This window comes from Salvelinus alpinus, chromosome 20 (genome assembly GCF_045679555.1).
Source record: "Salvelinus alpinus chromosome 20, SLU_Salpinus.1, whole genome shotgun sequence".
Taxonomy (NCBI): Eukaryota; Metazoa; Chordata; class Actinopteri; order Salmoniformes; family Salmonidae; genus Salvelinus; species Salvelinus alpinus.
In genome coordinates, this window is record NC_092105.1 from 14,033,910 (window position 1) to 14,058,396 (window position 24,487).

General features: G+C 46.2%; 1 protein-coding gene across 1 annotated transcript in view; it reads left to right on the plus strand.

The window, feature by feature from the left end:
• LOC139547149 (mediator of RNA polymerase II transcription subunit 14-like) overlaps positions 1 to 24,487 on the plus strand; it is a 41,691-nt gene that overhangs the window by 8,319 nt on the left and 8,885 nt on the right. The window contains exons 8-25 of the mRNA XM_071356201.1: positions 148 to 280; positions 407 to 557; positions 656 to 767; positions 914 to 1,039; positions 1,133 to 1,211; positions 4,335 to 4,494; positions 4,695 to 4,889; positions 5,308 to 5,442; positions 5,676 to 5,752; positions 6,015 to 6,175; positions 6,328 to 6,474; positions 6,624 to 6,715; positions 14,385 to 14,537; positions 15,542 to 15,811; positions 16,026 to 16,254; positions 18,480 to 18,659; positions 19,954 to 20,192; positions 21,740 to 21,919. Of these exons, the coding sequence (XP_071212302.1) occupies positions 148 to 280; positions 407 to 557; positions 656 to 767; positions 914 to 1,039; positions 1,133 to 1,211; positions 4,335 to 4,494; positions 4,695 to 4,889; positions 5,308 to 5,442; positions 5,676 to 5,752; positions 6,015 to 6,175; positions 6,328 to 6,474; positions 6,624 to 6,715; positions 14,385 to 14,537; positions 15,542 to 15,811; positions 16,026 to 16,254; positions 18,480 to 18,659; positions 19,954 to 20,192; positions 21,740 to 21,919 (2,819 nt within the window). The remainder of the gene's footprint in view (positions 1 to 147; positions 281 to 406; positions 558 to 655; positions 768 to 913; positions 1,040 to 1,132; positions 1,212 to 4,334; positions 4,495 to 4,694; positions 4,890 to 5,307; positions 5,443 to 5,675; positions 5,753 to 6,014; positions 6,176 to 6,327; positions 6,475 to 6,623; positions 6,716 to 14,384; positions 14,538 to 15,541; positions 15,812 to 16,025; positions 16,255 to 18,479; positions 18,660 to 19,953; positions 20,193 to 21,739; positions 21,920 to 24,487) is intronic.

Sequence of the window (24,487 nt, forward strand, 5' to 3'; positions counted from 1 at the left end):
AATAGCTGAAGCCTGTCAGCGTCCAGACACCACACAGACCCGCACACACAGTTAGCATGGGTGTGTCTGCATTTCTGTATGTATTGTGAATATGTGTGTATGCCATCCTCCTGGCCCAGCCCTTCCTTGACTCTCCCCCCCGTCCAGATTCTTTCTGCCTGTCTCTGCAGCTGGAGGTCCTCCACTCCCAGACCCTCATGCTGTACCGAGAGCGCTGGGGAGACCTGGTGCAGGTGGAACACTACATGCCTGCCAAGTGCCTCACACTGGCCGTCTGGAAGTAAGAAACACTTGGTTGATTGCTTAGTTGAATGAATACTTCATCACAGGGAAATTGGTCCATCATCATTTGACCCATCCCTCTCGCCCTCTCTCTTGGTTCTTCGCTCTCTCTCCCCCTCTCCAGCCAACAGGTCCTGGGCAGGAAGACGGGCACTGCGTCGGTCCACAAAGTCACCATCAAGATTGACGAATCAGACGGCTCCAAGCCTCTGCAGATCTCCCATGATCCTCCGCTCCCTGCCTGTGACTCCAGACTGATGGAGAGAGCCATGAAGGTGAGCTATCGCCTCGTTCCTCACAGCTACAGTCTTCTACTATTATTTTGTTGTGATGAGGACCTCATCACAGTCTCTGTTCCTGCCCCCTCCTGTAGATTGATCACTTGTCAGTGGAGAAGCTTTTGATTGACAGCGTGCACGCTCGCTCTCATCAGAAGCTGCAGGAGCTGAAAGCCATCCTGAAGAGCAGCAACCCCAGCGACAGCTGTGAGTCTCTCTGTCCTCTCTGACTTATCAATACACTAACTGATCCAACAACACTGACCCAGAATGCAATGAACAGAGTTGTGGACAGAAACAACCATGCTGTCAGTGTGCAATGTTATTGTTGTCTCTCCTTGCCTGTGTTTCAGCGTTCATAGAGACCGCTCTGCCCACTCTGGTCATTCCCATCTTGGAGCCCTGCGGACGCTCCGAGTGCCTGCACATCTTCGTAGACCTGCACTCAGGGATGTTCCACCCCATGCTGTATGGGATCGGTAAGCAGGGAGTAGCACACACACCACATCGGTAAGCAGGGAGACACACACATAAATATACACTGTACTGACTTCCACTGTGTCTGTCTCCAGATCAATCCATGCTGGACGACATCGAGAAGACCATCAACGACGACATGAAGCGCATCATATCCTGGCTACAGCAGCTCAAGTAAGTCCACTTCCTGTCTCTCTCACTCTGTGTCAACTCCCTGTCATGTGGCTTATCACTCCTCCTCAGAAAGCCATCATACCTCCATATCCACACTCGCACATAATTTAGTATGTAAAGTGATTCACCCTAGTACTTTAGTAGTCTGTACTTTGTAGTATACCCATATGGATACGAGAAGAGGTACTGTCACGTTTTTTAAACATAATTTTTTTTAAATCCATCTCTTACGGGACATAGTCTCCGTAATACAGGGGCGGACTTATATTAGCCCTTGTCCTAGTGTGGCGCACTGGTGGCATATTGGGAGCCTCGGGGCCTCCTGGCACCTCGGGGCCTCTGGGACGTTGGGCACCTCGGGGACGTTGGGCACCTCTGGGAGCCTCGGGGCCTCTCCTTCCTTCTTCACATCTTCCTTAAATTGTGGAGGGACGGTCGGCAGAGATAACTGTCCTGGTGGGGTCTTCCCCGTCTCCTCATTATGTGTCCTGCCCACACCATCCAGAGGATATTCGCAGTCTTCCCATGTGGCCCTCCTGTGCCCTATGCTCTCCTGAACTGGGCGTATGTCCCTACGGTTCCTTCCATATTATCGTCCCTTTATTTCCACTTCATATGACCTTGCGTTGATGTGCCCTATGCATGTGCCAAGACTCCATGTGGCATTTCTGGTGTGAGGTGACAGGAGCACTCTGACAGCTTGGCCTTTGTTTTATTACAGGCAGATTTTTTTGCATGCTGGTCATAGTAATGTTTTGACTTGTCCTGACGTGCACGCTTGTGTGCCTGAACATCCCTAATGACCTTTGGTGCGAGGAGCTTGGGAGCTGTTAGCAACAGAGAGCGAGTGAGTCTAGACATTAAGCGCTGTAAAGGATTGCTGCCGAAGCCCTCTGGGGGAGTATTTCTCCACGCCAAAACGGCTTGCCACACATCTGTGCCTTCCTGCATAGCCTTTGTGATGAGGGTTTTTGCTATTTTCACTCACTCCACCTTAACATTACTCTGACTGATAGGGTGTGGAGGTCACACTCCCAGGCTTTTGCAAAAAAAAGCAATGTCTTGACTCGTGAACTGGGGCCCTTTATCCGTAACTACACCACTGTCAGGTATGCCATATCTGCTGAACTGTTGCTGACAACAGTCGATGATGCAAGCCGCTGTTGTGGTAATCACTTTCTCCAACTCCCAAAAACCTGAATAGTAGTCTACTTTTAATTAGAAAAAGAACGTTCTTGACTGTGAACAGATCCATTCCCACTTTACACCAGGGACGTGCTGGTATATCATGTGGCTTCAGCTTTTCCTTTTGCTGTATTTCCAGGAAAATGTGCTTCTATGCAGGCTAAGAACATCTTAAAGATGCACTATGAAGAAATCGCTCTGCAATTTCCTGCTTGCAAAAATGTCAATAGTTCACTTTTATTTTTTTATTTAACCTTTATTTAACCAGGTAGGCTAGTTGAGAACAAGTTCTCATTTACAACTGCGACCTGGCCAAGATAAAGCAAAGCAGTTCGACACATACAACAACACAGAGTTACACATGGAATAAACAAACATACAGTCAATAATACAGTAGAAAAGGTCTAGATACAGTGTGTGCAAATGAGGTAAGATAAGGGAGGTAAGGCAATAAATAGGCCATGGTGGCGAAGTAATTACAATATACCAATTAAACACTGGAGTGATAGATGTGCAGAAGATGAATGTGCAAGTAGAAATACTGGGGTGCAAAGGAGCAAGATAAATAAATACAGTATGGGGATGAGGTAGTTGGATGGGCTATTTACCGATGGGCTATGTACAGGAGCAGTGATCTGTGAGCTGCTCTAACAGCTGGTGCTTAAAGCTAGTGAGGGAGATATGAGTCTCCAGCTTCAGTGATTTTTGTTCATTCCAGTCGTTCGTTCCAGTCGTTGGCAGCATAGACCTGGAAGGAAAGGCGGCCAAAGGAAGAATTTACTTTGGGGGTGACCAGTGAGATATACCTGCTGGAGCGCGTGCTACGGGTGGGTGCTGCTATGGTGACCAGTGAGCTGAGAAGACGGGGCTTTACCTAGTAAAGACTTGTAGATGACCTGGAGTCTGTGGGTTTGGCGACGAGTATGAAGTGAGGGCCAGCCAACGAGAGCGTACAGGTCGCAGTGGTGGGTAGTATATGGGGCTTTGGTGACGAAACGGATGGCACTGTGATAGACTGGATCCAATTTGTCGAGTAGAGTGTTGGAGGCTATTTTGTAAATGACATTGTCGAGGATCGGTAGGATGGTCAGTTTTATGAGGGTATGTTTGGCAACATGAGTGAAGAATGCTTTGTTTCGAAATAGGAAGCCTATTCTAGATTTAATTTTGGATTGGAGATGCTTAATGTGAGTCTGGAAGGAGAGTTTACAGTCTAACCAGACACCTAGGTATTTGTAGTTGTCCACATATTCTAAGTCAGAACCGTCCAGAGTAGTGATGCTGGACGGACGGGCAGGTGCGGGCAGCGATCGGTTGAAGAGCATGCATTTAGTTTTACTTGCATTTAAGAGCAGTTGGAGGCCACGGAAGGAGAGTTGTATGGCATTGAAGCTTGTCTGGAGGTTAGTTAACACAGTGTCCAAAGAAGGGCCAGAAGTATACAGAATGGTGTCGTCTTAATTTCAGTTTATGTGACAAAACAAGCAAGTATAGTGTAGAGAATCATAGTACCATCTAATCCGCTGTGAAATATATTTTCAATTACCAAAAATATTGTGTTTTCAGCTGTTTTGAAGCTGGTGTACAAAACTGAAAGTAAAAGTTGCAAAAAGGAAACTTAAGAACGGGAAGCATAGAAATAGCGCACATAGCACATATTTAGAGGTTCTTAGATTTGCTTTCAATGAGAATGACAGGTCTATAACACACATTTCTGTGTGAACTCACCTGTAAGCACTGCCCTGTCATAGTGTGATATGCATAGAAATATAATTACTAGAACGGGTATTGCATTTAATTAAATGTTCTGGGATTCTAGTTATATGATAATATAATCTGTCCAGTAAATGGTCTGTTTGGACAATGTCACATTTCTGTTTACTAATGTTTCCCCCACCCCTCCCTTCTCCCTCTCTCTACTCTACTCCCTCCCTCCAGGTTTTGGTTAGGAGAGCAGAGGTGTAGACAGTCTGTGAAACACCTCCCCACTATCTGCACAGACATACTACACCTCTCCAACTCTGCTTCCCACCCTGCCAGCAGCCTATCAAAACACAGGCTCTTCATCCGGCTTACCCGCCTACCACAGTATTACATTGTAAGCCCCTCACGCCTTATGCCTATTACTGGTCATCAAAAAACTATTTATTTGTAGCAAACACAAGAAATGTACAATGAGATAGATATATATATATGTATTAGTACATTAATCATGCACAACTTTCCCACTATTTTATTTGTTTCTCCTTCCCCTCTCTCCCTGCTTTTTCACCTGTCCATCTTTCCCTCCCTCCCTAGGTGGTAGAGATGCTGGATATGCCTGGCTGTCCCACGGAGCTACAGTACAAGTACTCCTTCCTGTCTGTGTCTCAGTTGGAAGGTGAGGAGGGACCTCCATGCGCCCAGCTCCTGCAGCAGTTCAAGCCGAACCTGGAACAGCTCGTCCTGGACAATTCCGCTGGCCAAGGGGCCCGCCCGGGAGCTAAGAGAAAAGTAGGAATGGATTGCAGAACTGCTTGTATTGGTGGCAATGATTTAAAATATGAAGCTGGTTGAGAGAATGCCAAGAGTGTGCAAAGCTGTCATCAAGGCAAAGGGTGGCTACTTTGAAGATTCTCAATCTAAAATATATTTTATTTATTTAACCCTTTTTTGGTTACTATTGTACATGATTCCATATGTGTTATTTCATAGTTTTGATGTCTTCACTATTATTCTACAATGTAGAAAAATGTAAAAAATAAAGAAAAACCCTTAAAAGTTTGGATACATCTATTCATTCGACTGGTACTGTACATATAAACCTTGATATTTTCAGAGAACATGTTATAAATTAAATGTATTATTATTATTTATCGTCGTTAGGTTATCTCAGTGTTTTCATATGTTCTCTCTCTTCTCTGTCCTCCAGTTATCAGGAGACCAGGGAGCTCTGGAGCCCAAGAAGCCCAAGCGCTCGGGGGAGATGTCTGCCTTCAACAAGGAGCTGGCTCACCTAGTGGCCATGTGTGACACCAACATGCCCTTCATAAGCCTCAGAGTGGAGGTATGGATGGAGGGAGTATACCCTTTTATTCTCTCTCTTCTCTACATCTTACAACTCTTTTCCTCAGTTTTTACTTTTCCACTTCTCCCTTTCCACCGTCTGTCTTCATCATCCCTCTCCTCATCCATCCCTCCTGCTCTCTTTCTCACATCTCTCTCATCCTCTTCTCATCTCTCCCTCCCCTCCATTCTTCCTCTTGTCTAAACATGTTTCTCTCTCCTCTCTCTCTCTAGTTATCTCAGATGGAGATTCCCCACCAGGGTGTACAGGTGGAAGGAGACGGCTGCAGCCACGCCATCCGCATCCTCAAGTAAGACTCCACATCCCAGGATACCTTGCAAATCCAGATGTCAGTGGCACTGCCAAATAATATGGAAGTCAATGGGAATTTTAGAGATAATGCTAATATGATTTTGGTTCTACTGATTTAAACTGAAGTTTTCTCGCATCGCAATAACATGCACCCAAAACAAAGATGATAGCTGATAGATAAAGATTATGGTTTTGTACCCTTTATTTCAGTAAAGTATGCACTATGTAGTATGGACATGTGGTCCTGTCCCCCTCCCTAGGATCCCTCCCAGTAAGGGCGTAGGGGAAGAGACGAGTCTGGCTTTGGAGCGCTCTCTACTGGACTGCACCTTCCGTCTGCAGGGCCGGAACAACCGCACATGGGTGGCAGAACTAATTCTGGCCAACTGCCCACTCAACAGCACACACAGCAAAGAGCAAGGTACACAGAAACGCACGCATATGGACAACCAAAAAACACACCAACGTACATGTGTACACACACACACACACACACACACACACACACACACACACACACACTCTACCCAAACTATGCCCTTATCTCTCCCTGTTCTGTGTGTGTGTGTCCAGTCTCTACACGCCATGTGTATCTGACCTATGAGAACCCTCTGTCTGAGCCTGTGGGAGGGAGGAAGGTGGTGGAGATGTTCCTCAACGACTGGATCTCCATCAACCAGCTCTACCAGTGTGTCCTGGTGTTCTCACGATCACTACCAGGTGTGTGTGTGCATGCGTGCGAACATTTGTGGTACGAGAGTGGGGAATGAATCTTCTACTCATACAGCTAAAAGATAAGTAACGCATGATCATTTGTATTGATGACCATTTGTATTGACTGTGTGCTTATGTATTGTCTCCTCTCTTAGAGATGCCGTCCTACCTGAGTCTGTTCAGTGAGATCCGGCTGTATAACTACCGCAAACTGGTTCTGTGTTACGGCAGCACCAAGGGCAGCTCAGTGAGTAACATTACACCAATGTCCTGTCTGAACTCTAGCCCGTTGCTAGGTTCCTTCCCAACTAGCGAGTGTATAGTGCCTTGTAGGGGTGTGAACGTTTAAACTAAATTGAATTGTTAACGTATAGAAAAAATCCCAAAACAAAAAACAAATGTTTTCTCACAAAATGACCACTAACAGGTTCCCATCATCATCATAAAGGGAAACATTTTAATTGATCAAATAGGCTGTAACGTTAGTAAGAGGGGTTATGCATCTTTCAAATTATTCACCACGAATGTAAATCACTCCGCACATCATTGTCGTTAACAGTTGGGGGAGAAAGCTGATTACAGAAATGATTGTAGTTGATGTGCAGCCAGTATCAATAGCCTACTTGAGTAGTGCGGTAATTTGCTAAATGAAGGGCTGCAAGCACCCTTTGAGCCGCACATTTCCTGCTGCTCTTTAATTATTTGTTATAAATTTAAAAAATACTAAACACTTTTTAAAATTAAAACTGCTTTGTTGGTTAAGGGCTTGTCAGTCAGCATTCCACTGTAAGGTCTACACCTGTTGGTTAAGGGCTTGTCAGTCAGCATTCCACTGTAAGGTCTACACCTGTTGGTTAAGGGCTTGTCAGTAAGCATTCCACTGTAAGGTCTTCACCTGTTGGTTAAGGGCTTGTCAGTAAGCATTCCACTGTAAGGTCTTCACCTGTTGGTTAAGGGCTTGTCAGTAAGCATTCCACTGTAAGGTCTTCACCTGTTGGTTAAGGGCTTGTCAGTAAGCATTCCACTGTAAGGTGAAACCTGTTGGTTAAGGGCTTGTCAGTAAGCATTCCACTGTAAGGTCTACACCTGTTGGTTAAGGGCTTGTCAGTAAGCATTTCACTGTAAGGTCTACACCTGTTGGTTAAGGGCTTGTCAGTAAGCATTTCACTGTAAGGTCTACACCTGTTGGTTAAGGGCTTGTCAGTAAGCATTTCACTGTAAGGTCTACACCTGTTGGTTAAGGGCTTGTCAGTAAGCATTTCACTGTAAGGTCTACACCTGTTGGTTAAGGGCTTGTTTTTATTTTATTTTTTACCGTTATTTTACCAGGTAAGTTGACTGAGAACACGTTCTCATTTGCAGCAACGACCTGGGGAATAGTTACAGGGGAGAGGAGAGGGATGAATGAGCCAATTGTAAACTGGGGATTATTAGGTGACCGTGATGGTTGAGGGCCAGATTGGGAATTTAGCCAGGACACCGGGGTTAACACCCCTACTCTTACGATAAGTGCCATGGGATCTTTAATGACCTCAGAGAGTCAGGACACCCGTTTAACGTCCCATCCGAAAGACGGCACCCTACACAGAGCAGTGTCCCCAATCACTGCCCTGGGGCATTGGGATCTTTGTTTAGACCAGAGGAAAGAGTGCCTCCTACTGGCCCTCCAACACCACTTCCAGCAGCACCTGGTCTCCCATCCAGGGACTGACCAGGACCAACCCTGCTTAGCTTCAGAAGCAAGCCAGCAGTGGTATGCAGGGTGGTATGCTGCAAGTAAGCATTTCACTGTAAGGTCTACACCTGTTGGTTAAGGGCTTGTCAGTAAGCATTTCACTGTAAGGTCTTCACCTGTTGGTTAAGGGCTTGTCAGTCAGCATTTCACTGTAAGGTCTACACCTGTTGGTTAAGGGCTTGTCAGTAAGCATTTCACTGTAAGGTCTACACCTGTTGGTTAAGGGCTTGTCAGTAAGCATTTCACTGTAAGGTCTACACCTGTTGGTTAAGGGCTTGTCAGTAAGCATTTCACTGTAAGGTCTACACCTGTTGGTTAAGGGCTTGTAAGTAAGCATTTCACTGTAAGGTCTACACCTGTTGGTTAAGGGCTTGTCAGTCAGCATTTCACTGTAAGGTCTACACCTGTTGGTTAAGGGCTTGTCAGTAAGCAGTTCACTGTAAGGTCTACACCTGTTGTATTCGGCGCATGTGACAAATAAAATGTGATTTGACTCGCGCTACTGAAACAGATGCAACTTCCTTATCAATTGAACTGTTTACTTCCACTGTTTCAACAGGTGTTATTCTCTTTTATAATAGGAGTGAAGACATACAGTTAACATCATTAGAACGCTACAATTCTTCCCTTTTTAACTAGTAGATACCCACATCTGGCATGTGTTTTTCTTTTGCTCTGTTTTTTGATTAGTGAGCTTAAACTTGGTTGGGCAGCTTTTGTTAAGTGTGAAACAAAGTAGCCACTAGACTAATGAATACGCCATTTGCCTTTATCTAAACAATGTTTTTGTTGCATATTTCAGTCTGGAACCTGCCTAGGTTTATGGAGGGTTGTAACCTACAGTATTCTAAATGGAACACTAGGTTCATGGGGGGTTGTAACCTACAGTATTCTAAATGGAACACTAGGTTTATGGGGGGTTGTAACCTACAGTATTCTAAATGGAACACTAGGTGTATGGAGAGGGTTGTAACCTACAGTATTCTAAATGGAACACTAGGTTTATGGAGGGTTGTAACCTACAGTATTCTAAATGGAACACTAGGTTTATGGAGGGTTGTAACCTACAGTATTCTAAATGGAACACTAGGTTTATGGAGAGGGTTGTAACCTACAGTATTCTAAATGGAACACTAGGTTTATGGGGGGGTTGTAACCTACAGTATTCTAAATGGAACACTAGGTTTATGGAGGGGGTTGTAACCTACAGTATTCTAAATGGAACACTAGGTTTATGGAGAGGGTTGTAACCTACAGTATTCTAAATGGAACACTAGGTTTATGGGGGGGTTGTAACCTACAGTATTCTAAATGGAACACTAGGTTTATGGAGGGGTTGTAACCTACAGTATTCTAAATGGAACACTAGGTTTATGGAGGGTTGTATCCTACAGTATTCTAAATGGAACACTAGGTTTATGGAGGGGGTTGTAACCTACAGTATTCTAAATGGAACACTAGGTTTATGGAGGGGGTTGTAACCTACAGTATTCTAAATGGAACACTAGGTTTATGGAGGGGGTTGTAACCTACAGTATTCTAAACGGAACACTAGGTGTATGGAGGGGGTTGTAACCTACAGTATTCTTAACGGAACACTAGGTTTATGGGGGGTTGTAACCTACAGTATTCTAAATGGAACACTAGGTTTATGGGGGGTTGTAACCTACAGTATTCTAAATGGAACACTAGGTTCATGGGGGGTTGTAACCTACAGTATTCTAAATGGAACACTAGGTTTATGGGGGGGTTGTAACCTACAGTATTCTAAATGGAACACTAGGTTTATGGGGGGTTGTAACCTACAGTATTCTAAATGGAACACTAGGTTCATGGGGGGTTGTAACCTACAGTATTCTAAATGGAACACTAGGTTAATGGGGGGTTGTAACCTACAGTATTCTAAATGGAACACTAGGTTTATGGGGGGTTGTAACCTACAGTATTCTAAATGGAACACTAGGTTCATGGGGGGTTGTAACCTACAGTATTCTAAATGGAACACTAGGTTCATGGGGGGTTGTAACCTACAGTATTCTAAATGGAACACTAGGTTTATGGGGGGTTGTAACCTACAGTATTCTAAATGGAACACTAGGTTCATGGGGGGTTGTAACCTACAGTATTCTAAATGGAACACTAGGTTTATGGAGGTTTGTAACCTACAGTATTCTAAATGGAACACTAGGTTTATGGAGGGGGTTGTAACCTACAGTATTCTAAATGGAACACTAGGTTTATGGGGGGTTGTAACCTACAGTATTCTAAATGGAACACTAGGTTTATGGAGGTTTGTAACCTACAGTATTCTAAATGGAACACTAGGTTTATGGGGGTTGTAACCACGGTATTCTAAATGACACGCTTAGCAAAAAAGCTTAACACTCATCTTTTACTCTAAAACTGCAGCTCGTGATTGGAACACATATTTCCCTAATCAACCAGCCTATTTTGAATTTGTGATAAAGCTGTTGTGATTTGGAAAGGAGTGTAGCTTGCCTACCGTTTTGGTTGTTTATCCCATCATTTAGATATGTTTTTATAGGCAGATATTTCTGTAGGCCTAATGGGAGCTTGGGTACGCAGCACGAGTGTGTATAGAGGGAGCGGTCTAATCGAAATTGAGTGAGAGACCTGTAATGTAGGGAAAACAGAATGGAAGGAGAAGAACTGTGATCACCTAGCTAGGTTTATTTTTTGTTCTGAGTTGCTAATGCACATAAGAAATGGAAGGAACACTGGAGCCAATGTGAATTAACGGTTGTTTTCGGTTGGGGCAGCCTCAAAGCAGATTCCAGATGCCTGTAGTCTAAGCATACTGTATGACTGTGCTAGATAGAACTTAATTTCCCACTAGCGGTCATACGCAATAGGACTTCCTGTGGAATTTTATGAAAGGTTCTTATTGTTTCAATGTTTTAAAAAATAAATAAATGTCAATTTGTGCCACATCCCTAGAGGACCAAAAAAAGCCGATACCGATTAATCGGCCGAATTTTATTTTATCATAATGTCTTTTTTTGGTCCTCCAATAATCGGTATCGGCGTTGAAAAATCATAACTGGTCGACCTCTAGTCTCAATCCATCACATTTATTCATACAGTACTTTTTACAAACAGCAAGCAACATACATATACAGTGGGGAGAACAAGTATTTGATACACTGACAATTTTGCAGGTTTTCCTACTTACAAAGCATGTAGAGGTCTGTAATTTTTATCATAGGTACACTTCAACTGTGAGAGAAGGAATCTAAAACAAAAATCCAGAAAATCACATTGTATGATTTTTAAGTAATTAATTTGCATTTTATTGCATGACATAGTATTTGATACATCAGAAAAGCAGAACTGAATATTTGGTACAGAAACCTTAGTTTGCAATTACAGAGATCATACGTTTCCTGTAGTTCTTGACCAGGTTTGCACACACTGCAGCAGGGATTTTGGCCCACTCCTCCATACAGACCTTCTCCAGATCCTTCAGGTTTCGGGGCTGTCGCTGGGCAATACGGACTTTCGGCTCCCTCCAAAGATTTTCTATTGGGTTCAGGTCTGGAGACTGGCTAGGCCACTCCAGGACCTTGAGATGCTTCTTACGGAGCCACTCCTTAGTTGCCCTGGCTGTGTGTTTCGGGTCGTTGTCATGCTGGAAGACCCAGCCACGACCCATCTTCAATGCTCTTACTGAGGGAAGGAGGTTGTTGGTCAAGATCTCGCGATACATGGCCCCATCCATCCTCCCCTCAATACGGTGCAGTCGTCCTGTCCCCTTTGCAGAAAAGCATCCCCAAAGAATGATGTTTCCACCTCCATGCTTCACGGTTGGGATGGTGTTCTTGGGGTTGTACTCATCCTTCTATTCCTCCAAACACGGCGAGTGGAGTTTAGAGCAAAAAGCTCTATTTTTGTCTCATCAGACCACATGACCTTCTCCCATTCCTCCTCTGGATCATCCAGATGGTCATTGGCAAACTTCAGACGGGCCTGGACATGCGCTGGCTTGAGCAGGGGGACCTTGCGTGCGCTGCAGGATTTTAATCCATGACGGCGTAGTGTGTTACTAATGGTTTTCTTTGAGACTGTCCCAGCTCTCTTCAGGTCATTGACCAGGTCCTGCCGTGTAGTTCTGGGCTGATCCCTCACATTCCTCATGATCATTGATGCCCCACGAGGTGAGATCTTGCATGGAGCCCCAGACCGAGGGTGATTGACCGTCATCTTGAACTTCTTCCATTTTCTAATAATTGTGCCAACAGTTGTTGCCTTCTCACCAAGCTGCTTGGCTATTGTCCTGTAGCCCATCCCAGCCTTGTACAGGTCTACAATTTATCCCTGATGTCCTTACACAGCTCTCTGGTCTTGGCCATTGTGGAGAGGTTGGAGTCTGTTTGATTGAGTGTGTGGACAGGTGTCTTTTATACAGGTAACGAGTTCAAACAGGTGCAGTTAATACAGGTAATGAGTGGAGAACAGGAGGGCTTCTTAAAGAAAAACTAACAGGTCTGTGAGAGCCGGAATTCTTACTGGTTGGTAGGTGATCAAATACTTATGTCATGCAATAAAATGCAAATTAATTACTTAAAAATCATACAATGTGATTTTCTGGATTTTTGTTTTAGATTCCGTCTCTCACAGTTGAAGTGTACCTATGATAAAAATGACAGACCTCTACATGCTTTGTAAGTAGGAAAACCTGCAAAATCGGCAGTGTATCAAATACTTGTTCTCCCCACTGTATATGTGTAATAAATGACAATTACAAAAATATTGAATGAACAATGAACACTTATTTTAACTTAATACATAAATCAAATCAATTTAGTCTCAAATAAATAATGAAACATGTTCAATTTGGTTTAAATAATGCAAAAACACAGTGTTGGAGAAGAAAGTAAAAGTGCAATATGTGCCATGTAAAAAAGCTAACGTTTAAGTTCCTTGCTCAGAACATATGAAAGCTGGTGGTTCCTTTTTAACATGAGTCTTCAATAATCCCAGTTAAGAAGTTTTAGGTTATTGTTATTATAGGACTATGTCTCTCTACACCATTTGTATTTCATATACCTTTGACTATTGGATGTTCTTATAGGCACTTTAGTATTGCCAGCCTAATCTCGGGAGTTGATAGGCTTGAAGTCATAAACAGCGCTGTGCTTTAAGCATTGCTAAGAGCTGCTGTTTGAATGAATGCTTACGAGCCTGCTGCTGCTTACCACCGCTCAGTCAGACTGCTCTATCAAATATCAAATCATATACTTAATTTTAATATAATAAACACACAGAAATATGAGCCTTTGGTCATTAATATGGTCAAATCCGGAAACTATCATTTCGAAAACAAAACGTTTATTCTTTCAGTGAAATGCGGAACCATTCCGTATTTTATCGAACGGGTGGCAACCCTAAGTAAAAATATTGCTGTTACATTGCACAACCTTCAATGTTATGTCATAATTATGTAAAATTCTGGCAAATTAATTACGGTCTTTGTTAGGAATAAATGGCCTTTCAACAGTTCGCAACGAGCCAGGCGGCCCAAACTGCTGCAAATACTCTGACTCTGATTGCACTGAACGCAAGAGAAGTGACACAATTTCCCTAGTTAATATTGCCTGCTAACATGAATTTATTTTAACTACATATGCAGGTTTAAAAAATATATACTTGTGTATTGATTTTAAGAAAGGCATTGATGTTTATGGTTAGGTACATTTGTTGCAACGATTGTGCTTTTTTCGCGAATGCGCCTTTGTTAAATCATCACCCGTTTGGCGAAGTAGGCTGTGATTCGATAAATTAACAGGCACCGCATTGCTTATATGCAACGCAGAACAAGCTAGTTAACCTAGTAATATCATCAACCATGTGTAGTTAACTAGTGAAGATTGTTTAATGCTAGCTAGCAACTTACCTTGGCTCCTTGCAGCCACAAGGTCCTTTTGATGCTGCACTCGCGTAACAGATGGTCAGCGTGCCACGCAGTCACCTCGTGGATTGCAATGTAATCTGCCATAATCAGCGTCCAAAAAGGCTGATTACCGATGGTTATGAAAACTTGAAATTGGCCCTAATTAATCTGACATGCCGACCTCTAATGAGACGCTTGCGCTCTCTCATTCCTTCTCTCGCTACTCTCTCACTTCCTCTCTCCTCTCTCGCCCCCTCCTCTCTCCTCTAGGTGACCATCCAGTGGAACAGTAGCAGCCAGAGGTTCCATCTCTCTCTAGGAACAGTAGGCCCTAACTCAGGCTGTAGTAACTGCCACAACATTATACTGCATCAACTACAGGAGATGTTCAACAAGACCCCTACTGTGGTCCCGCTACTACAGGTACTGCACGTCCACACGCTCAACCTAACTATACAGGGGCAGGGCCGGCCACACGCTCAACCTAACTATACAGGGGCAGGGCCGTCCACACGCTCAACCTAACTATACAGGGGCAGGGCCTTCCACACGCTCAACCTAACTATACAGGGGCAGGGCCGTCCACACGCGCAACCTAACTATACAGGGGCAGGGCCGTCCACACGCTCAACCTAACTATACAGGGGCAGGGCCGTCCACACGCTCAACCTAACTATACAGGGGCAGGGCCGTCCACACGCTCAACCTAACTATACAGGGGCAGGGCCGTCCACACGCGCAACCTAACTATACAGGGGCAGGGCCGTCCACACGCTCAACCTAACTATACAGGGGCAGGGCCGGCCACACGCTCAACCTAACTATACAGGGGCAGGGCCGGCCACACGCTCAACCTAACTATACAGGGGCAGGGCCGGCCACACGCTCAACCTAACTATACAGGGGCAGGGCCGTCCACACGCTCAACCTAACTATACAGGGGCAGGGCCGTCCACACGCTCAACCTAACTATACAGGGGCAGGGCCGTCCACACGCTCAACCTAACTATACAGGGGCAGGGCCGTCCACACGCTCAACCTAACTATACAGGGGCAGGGCCGTTCACACGCTCAACCTAACTATACAGGGGCAGGGCCGTTCACACGCTCAACCTAACTATACAGGGGCAGGGCCGTTCACACGCTCAACCTAACTATACAGGGGCAGGGCCGTTCACACGCTCAACCTAACTATACAGGGGCAGGGCCGTTCACACGCTCAACCTAACTATACAGGGGCAGGGCCGTCCACACGCGCAACCGAACGATGCGAGGGCCGGGTGGTCCACGTGCGCAACCTAACTATACAGGGGCAGGGCCGTCCACACGCGCAACCTAACTATACAGGGGCCGGGCCGCCTACCAAAGGGGCCTGATTTCCATGACATTTGTTTTCTAACTTCTCTTTTCTCTTCCTCCCTCACCAGGTGCTGTCAGATACCCAGGCCCCTCTGAATGCCATCAACAAGCTGCCCACGGTGCCCATGCTGGGGCTGACCCAGCGCACTAACACGGCCTATCAGTGTTTCTCCATCCTGCCCCAGTCAGCCACACACATCCGCCTGGCCTTCCGCAACATGTACTGCATCGACATCTACTGCCGCAGCCGCGGGGTGGTGGCCATACGAGACGGGGCCTACAGCCTCTTCGACAACACCAAGATCGTGGAGGGCTTCTACCCCGCCCCGGGGCTCAAGGTACGGGAGAGGGCTTGGGGGGTGGGGATAATTTGTTTTAGGAATTTGAAATTGTCAAGATTCAGTTGTATTAAAATATCGGATGTTGAATTCAATTATACCTTTATCTCTCTCTCCCTCTCTCTCCTTTCTCTCTCTCCTTTCTCTCTCTCCTTTTCTTTCTTTCTTTCTTTCTTTCTTTGTTCCCCCTCCTCTCTCTCGCTCTCTCTACCAGACGTTCCTCAACATGTTTGTTGACAGTAACCAGGACGCTCGGCGACGCTCCGTCAATGAAGACGACAACCCGCCCTCGCCGGTGGGAGGCGACATGATGGACACCTTTATGAGCCAATTACAGGCCCAGCAGCAACAACAGCCAATGAGAGCGGGTCCTGGTGGAGTGTACCCTCCCCTAACCTCCCCTCCCACCCCTTACCATCCCAACGTGCCCACACAGTCCCCAGGTGAGAGGGGATGGTGTGGTTGTGCTGGCGTGTGCCCTGTTTGTGCCATGTGTGCTTGGCATCCCTCTACAGAACAGAGGAAAGAGACCAAATGCTCCCGGGTCCCTGCTAAGTGATATCACTCCGTGTGTGTGTTCGCCCTTCCACTGCGGTCATGCACATGCTGAATGGCAAACTGTGTGTGAGAGAGTTGAGCCCAGAAGGGAGGAAGCATTATCCAGTCCTGCTCACCCATCTCAGCCCTAGAGCCTGCGTCTGCTGTCCAACTTAGCTTGTGTGTTCTCCTGTGTGTGTGTGTTTGCTTGTCTGTGTATGGGTCTGTGTATGGGTCAGTGTATGCATGTGTGTGTATGAATGGATGTATGTGAGTGTGTCTGACAAGCTTTTTTGATCAGTTTGTGTGTGTGTGTGTGTGTGTGCGCGCAGGGACTACCCATTCATTGGGCTCTACTAGCGGAGCATTGAGCTCCCCCTCTCCCTTTGGGCATACCCCTTCTCCCTCCTCTCTGGGCATAGCTATGGGCCCGACCAGCTTTGCCAGCCCGCAGGGTAAATGGTTCAGCGCACAAAGACCACAGGTACAGGCTGAGGCTGTGGTAGAGGAGAGGACTGGGCTGTAGTAGAGGAGAGGGCTGGGGTAGAGGAGAGGACTGGGTTGTCCCGGGGTAGAGAAGGGGACTAGACTGGGCTGCACTGAGGGAGAGGGCTGGGCTTGGGTAGAGGGGACTGGGCTAGGGTAGAGGGGACTGGGCTAGGGTAGAGGGGACTGGGCTAGGGTAGAGGGGGCTGGGGTAGAGGACTGGACTGGGCTGGGGTAGAGGACTGGGCTGGGGTAGAGCAGAGGGCTGGGGTAGAGGAGGGGACTGGGTTGGGCTGGGGGAGAGGAGAGGACTGGGTTGGGCTGGGGTAGAGGAGGGGACTGGGTTGGGCTGGGGTAGAGGAGACTGGGCTGGGGTAGAGGAGGGGACTGGGTTGGGCTGGGGTAGAGGAGGGGGCTGGGGTAGAGGAGGGGACTGGGTTGGGCTGGGGTAGAGGAGGGGGCTGGGTTGGGCTGGGGTAGAGGAGACTGGTGCTGGGGTAGAGGAGGGGACTGGGTTGGGCTGGGGTAGAGGAGGGGGCTGGGGTAGAGGAGGGGACTGGGTTGGGCTGGGTTAGAGGAGGAGCTTGGGTTGGGGGTAGAGGAGGAGCTTGGGTTGGGGGTAGAGGAGGAGCTTGGGTTGGGGGTAGAGGAGGAGCTTGGGTTGGGGGTAGAGGAGGGGGTTGGATTGGGGTAGAGGGGACTGGGTTGGGCTGGGTTAGAGGAGGGGACTGGGCTTGGGGTAGAGGAGGGGACTGGCCTGGGGTAGAGGAGGGGGCTGGGGTAGAGGGGACTGGACTGGGGTAGAGGATGGTACTGAGGTATAGGAGGGGGCTGGGGTATAGGAGGGGGTTGGGTTGGGGTAGAGGAGGGGAGGGGACTGGGCCTGGGTAGAGGAGGGGACTGGGCCTGGGTAGAGGAGGGGACTGGGCCTGGGTAGAGGAGGGGACTGGGCCTGGGTAGAGGAGGGGACTGGGCCTGGGTAGAGGAGGGGACTGGGCCGGGGTAGAGGAGGGGGTTGGGTTGGGGTAGAGGAGGGGACTGGGCTGGGGTAGAGGAGGGGGCTGGGGTAGAGGAGTAGAACCATAACCGGTCCATGGTGCAGGTTGAGTGACACATGGGCTGTATATGGGCTGGCAGGCTAGCTAGCTGTCTGACTGGCAGGCTGGCTGGCTGACTGGTGAACTTTTTGGGCACATTGATCAGTGTTTCCAACCTTTGGCCCATGGACTTGCACTGGTCCCTGTGCTGTTGCTCACCGGTCCCTTGGATAGTTCTGACACCTGTTTAGTCTGTTTTCAGGCGGTTGAGAAGTTGAACTCAAGCTTGACTGGGCAGTGGGCACTCAGTGGTGGTTTAACAGTGGAGAGTGTTAATTGGGGAGTAAATGGAAGTGTTTGAGAACGTGACAGTCTGTGTATATGTGTGTTTTTGTGCGTCTTGGTTCATGTCTGACTGTTTGTCTGAGTAAACAAATAGGTTCATGACAATTATTGATTATTATTGCTGTGATTATGTTGAGGATGATGATGACTGATAATATCAGTGGACACTGTATTGATGTCGACGATGATGATGATGATGATGATGATGGTGAGTGAGTGTGAAAAAGACAAAGGTTTAGAGTATTTGTCTGTATGTTTCCCAGGTGCTCTGGACCCCAGCTCCCCCTATGCTATGGTATCTCCCAACCAGAGGGGCCAGTGGCCAGGCTCTCCCCAAGTCTCAGGGCCCTCTCCTGGGGCTCGCATCCACGGCATGTCCCCTGGAAACCCCTCACTCCACTCACCCATCCCCGACGCCTCACACTCCCCGCGCGCCGGCTCCAGTGAGTACCACACACACACACACACACACACACCGTAGAAACTCTACATCCCCATACATGACTCTCTGACTGGATTGGCGCCGGACATTTGACCGACAACATTTTAATTTACTGGACATTTGGGAAATTCACCGGACCCATAGGCATTGGGTGCATAACCTGATTAGGGCGTCCACCCACTGTGCTCAGAATGACAGATCACATTTACAATATGGTAAATCATATTAACAGAACATGCCAGTCGAGGATGCAACGATATGCGATCCTTCTTACTGAATTCTGATGTGCACTTTGAACATGTTAGAATAAGTGTCCACATTTACCTTTCCTCAGCCAACAAGATGAGTAACGAACAGCAAAATCACTAGCCTTTGTCAATCCACTATAGTAGAACATTTTAGGCTAGCTATTTTATTGGTCAGCTTGTGGAGGAAGAAATAACCTATTCCAAACAGACTCTGGGACAGCTGTGGGACAATAGATCCCAAATTCATACAACCAGTAAGCCTAGTCTACATGAGTGATGCAGAAGATCAGAACGTTTAGCTTAATGTTGATTAACTATTATTTCTTAGTAAAGAACAAGAAGGCCCACACACAGTCCCAGTTCGCCTCTTTATGGACAACGTTTCGATTCGAAAACGCATCTTCGTCAGGTCAAAAAAACGGTAATTTCTTCACATTATAAGCGCAGCAATGCACACAAGGCAGTAGGCTACAAGTGAATGTTTGTTCCATAATGCAACTGGCAGGAAACCACAGTGTCAAAAGGGCGCCTCTCACACAAACGGTTTCATGTGACAGAGATTCAAATATGTGTTAGAAATGTAGAACGAGAGGAGATCTAGTAGGCTACTTTGAAGCAAGATAAGACATTCCTCATATGTTTTAAAATGTTCAGGTTTCAAACAATTAATTAGGCATAGCCTACTGACTTCAGCTCATTGCAAAGTAGCGTTTGACACGCTGATGAACAACACGGACATGTCCGACTTCAGTGCGTTCAAGTCAACTGGGAACTGGGGAAACAAAACTATCCGACTGGGAAAAATAGTTTTTAGCGGTTATCCGACTCCGGACGGCGCCAATTTCATTTATCAGCTTTTCAACAACAACAAAAATCTGGGCAAAAGCTGGCTATTACCGGCTAACGGAAACCCTGCTCCCTGAATGACAATCCACTGAAATCAGTTCTGTTTTCCAAAGGTTGAAAATGTTAAGACATCTTCATGAATGTGTATTTAAAAAAAAAGACGTATTAATAAATGGCATGTTTATGTGTCTCCCTCTCCAGGTTCCGGGTCCATGCCCAGCAGTATGCCCCCGCCCCGTAAGCTACCTCAGCGCTCCTGGGCTGCCTCCATCCCCACCATCCTCACCCACAATGCCTTGCACGTGCTGCTGCTGCCCTCGCCCACCCCCTGCCTGGTTCCGGGCCTGGCAGGAAGTTACCTCTGCTCTCCGCTGGAGCGCTTCCTGGGCTCGGTTATCATGAGACGCCACCTGCAGAGGATCATCCAGCTGGAGCCCAACGTGAGTGGTGATCTGTGGTCCACTCATGTCTGAGTTTAGTCTATCTGTCTTTCTTTCTTCAGTGTCTTTGTGCTGCTCTGTGTCTTTCTCTCTGCTCGTCTTTCCCTTTCTCACTCACCCACTTAACCTCTGGCTTAAAAAAAAAGGTATTTCTGTTCTTCTCACATCTTCTTTCCCTCTCTCCATTTAATCCTTCCATCTCATCCCTCCATCTCTCTCTCTATCTCATCCAGCTGGAGGCTAACGTGAGTGTTACCACTGTCCTCAAACATCTGTTCATACCCCATCTCTCCTCAGCTTAACCATCTCTCATCCCATTTCTTCATGTCACTGTCAAATGAAGCCTGATTTAGCCAGCTCCAAATTAGGTGTGGGCGATATATCAAATTCTTTTGAATATATGTTTTTGCGCGGTAATTAAAATGCCTGAATGGCAAGAATCAAGGTTTTGTTATTTTTTGTTGTTATGAGGGTTTTGTTTTCATGTTGTAGTTTTGGTCTCGTCTCCTTCGCTCCTCTGTGCTGTGTTCACCTTCCCATTTACACCAGAGATCTGTATAAATGACAAGATGCACGTTTCCGCCCTAACACTGGGAGTTGTTGTCCCAAAGGCGTGAAGGCAGGCGACAAGCTTAGGTCCAAAATAAACCCATAGAAACGCATTGGCTTGATTTTGGGCAAATTTCAGTTTGTCTCTTTTTCTATGGTTTACATACACACACCAAGCCCCTCCCCCTGCCTCTCACGCCAACAGAGTTCTGACAAGCGGTTTCAACTCGTTTTTTGGATTTGAGGTTTGGTCCAACAGAATCTGTGATATTGACACCAAAACACATTGAGACATTATTTTACTGTAGTAGAGGAGAAGTTAACCTTGTCTAACAGTACCCTTTTTATGTCTCAACTACTCAAAATGTGCGCAGAGTAGACACTACTAAAACGAGAGTATAAATGAACATTGTTTCTGAAAAAATGAATGCTCAGTTTGTCGCATGTGGCAAAAAGATCAGGTTAAACTATTTTGATAATAATTTGATTATTAGTGAGTTTTATGGTTTTGAAGGCTTATATTTAGACTAGGTATAACTTCACAAGCCCTGAATTCATTAGATTATCGCTGACTGTTTGAAATGCCGTGTATTTTAACCTTTAATTTTACAATAATGCTTATTTAGAGAAAACATTTTTTTTAAATTGAGATATATCGTTTGAAAAAATCGAGATAGGATTTTTAGGCCATATCGCCCAGCACTATTCTAATGACTTCATCTCTGTCTAACTCCTTGGTAGAAGTTCGTTGCTGGGCTGTTCCTTAACCCCACTGCTTTTCCCCAGCCTTCAATCTCTTGAACCTTCAGCCCAAGCATTAGTAGATAGAGGCTAGTTTCCTTCCCCAATTAAAATGTGATCTTTTGAAAATGCCATGTAGATGATGGTACTTTGTAGAGCTAATGTGGAACAATCTTTCTATTTTTACTTAGTGTTTTTGTCATTTTTTCCCCTATTATAATAATCCTTCTCTCTCCTCCCCTCCTCCCTTTCTCCAGCTGTCTATTGTGAACTCAAACGAGCCGGGTGTGATCATGTTCAAGACAGAGGTGTTGAAGTGTCGCGTGGCACTCAACCCAAAGACCTACCAGACCCTGCAGCTCAAAGTCACCCCCGAGAACACCGGTCCCTGGTCACAGGAGGAGCTACAGGTCCTGGAGAAGTTCTTTGAGACTCGGGTAAGACTAGTGTAGTTTCTTAAGGATGCCCGCACATTTATTGGTTTGAAATGTGTGGTCCTGTTGACAGCATTGAGTTCATTACGCTGAGTTCTTTACAGTATTGGTGGTGTTCTCTTCACATTGGGAAGAGCAGGAAGCCACTGAAGGTGTCGTGGTTATTTGAAGTATCGTTGAGCATCCTGCCTGAGGGGAGACTCATGTAGACCATCTTCCTCCTCCAGTTCTAAAGTCAATACATTAGACATAATACCTGAAATAGCCGTGGTGGTGAATGTATTCCTCATTGTCCATAATTCTCTGGTCATTATGGTTAAGGTATATATGAGTAAGATGACCCATGGCAGTGAATCTGAAGTAGTAGACTCCTCTCACTGATGCTATGAAAAATATCTACATCAGAGAAAAGTAAGGAGCATTTTCTGTCTCTTTAAGACACAGTTATGCCGGGATTCAATTTGTTTCTGTGTGGGTTGTCGACAATGCAGCTTTTATAGGCAATGTTCCCGCGTTTGTGGATATCACATTCACAGTAAACGCTGCTTTTTTTTGCTTATCTTAACTTTTTTGGCGCATAATGTTTCGGACATCATTGTCTATGACTGAAAAGAGCTTCTGGACATCAGAACAGCGATCACTAAGCTCCATTTAGATTAAGATTTCTACTTCAACGAGTCGGCGGAACACAACATACTGCTAACCCCGGACAAGGCCCTTATCCCCGACACTCTGAAGAGAAAGAGACGGCGATATAGAGGCCGATGTCCTTGCACCCTGATAAAACTACAGCGGCGAGTAAATAAACCCCCTCTACCCTCTGTTCTATTGGCGAAGGTACAATCACTGGAGAACGAACTGGACAAGCGCCATTCAAGACTATCCTATCAACGGGACCTGACGAACTTTGATATCCTATGTTTCCCTGAAACTTGGCTGAACGAGGACATGCATAATTGACATTTAGCTGTTCTTTCTATGCATCGGCAGGACAAAATGGCAGTAAGCTCAAGGGGGAGGTGTGTGTCTCTTTTGTTAACAGCTGGTGGGCGATATCTAATATTAAGGAAGTCTCGATAAGTTGTAGACCATACTATTGACCAAGTTTTCATCTATATTTTTTTTGTAGCGGTCTGTTTACCACCACAAACCGATGCTGGCACTAAGACCACACTCAACGATCTGTATAGGGCCATAAGCAAACAATAAAATACTCATCTAGAGGCGGCGCTCCTAGCGGCCGGTGATTTTAATGCAGGAAAACTGAAATCTGTCTTAGCGAATTTTTACTAGCATGTCACCTGTGCAACTAGAGGCAAATAAACCCTAGATCACCTTTACTCCACACACAGAGATGCATACAAAGCTTTCCTTGCCCTCCATTTGGAAAATCTGACCATAACTCTATCCTTCTGATTCCTGTTTACAAGCAAAAACTCAAACAGGACGTACCAGTGACATGCTCAATACGGAAGTGGTCCCATGAAGCGGATGCTAAACTACAGGACTGTTTCGTTAGCAATAACTGAATATGTTCCGGGACTCATCCAATGGCTTTGAGGAGTTTACCACATCAGTCACCGCCTTCATTAATAAGTGCATCGATAACGTCGTCCCTACAGTAACCGTATGTACATATCCCAACCAGAAGCCATGGATTACAGGCAACATCCACACCTAACTAAAGGCTAGAGCTGCCGCTTTCAAGGAGCGGGACACTAAGCCGGACCCTTATAAGAAATCCCGCTATGCCCTCTGACGAACCATCAAACAGGCAAAGCGTCAATACAGACTAAGATCAAATCCTACTACAGCAGCTCTGACACTTGTAGGATGTGGCAGGGCTTGCAAACTATCACGGATTACAAAGAGAAACCCAGCCACAAGCTGCACAGTGACGTGAACCTACCAGACGAGTGAAATGCCTTCTATGCTCGCTTCGAGGCAAGCAACACTGAACCATGCGAGAGCACCAGCTTTTCCGGACGACTGTGTGATTACGCGCTCCATAGGCGACGTGAGTAAGACCTTAAAGCAGGTCAACCTCTCCCTGACCCAGTCTGTTATACCTACATGTTTCAAGTAGACCACCATAGTCCCTGTACCCTGGAACGCCAAGGTAACTTGTCTAAAATGACTATACTCCATGTTCACCCACGAATGCATGGCTGTGCACGACTCTAACACCATCATTTAAGTTTGCCGACAACACAACGGTGGTAGGCCTGATCACCGATGACGATGAGACGGCCTACAGGGAGATCAGAGACCTGGCAGTGTGGTGCCTGGACAAGAACCTCTCCCTCAACGTCAGCAAGACAAAAGAGTTGATCGTGGACTACAGGAAACGGAGGGGCGAACACGCCCCCATTCACATCGACGGGGCTGTGGTGGAACAGGTCGAGCACTTCAAGTTCTTTAGTGTCCACATCACTAAAGACCTATCATTGTCTAAACACACCAACAAAGTTGTGAAAAGGGCACGACTACACCTCTTCCCCCTCAGGAGGCTGAAAATATTTGGCATGGGCCTCTACAGCTGCACCATTGAGAGCATCTTGACCGCCTGCA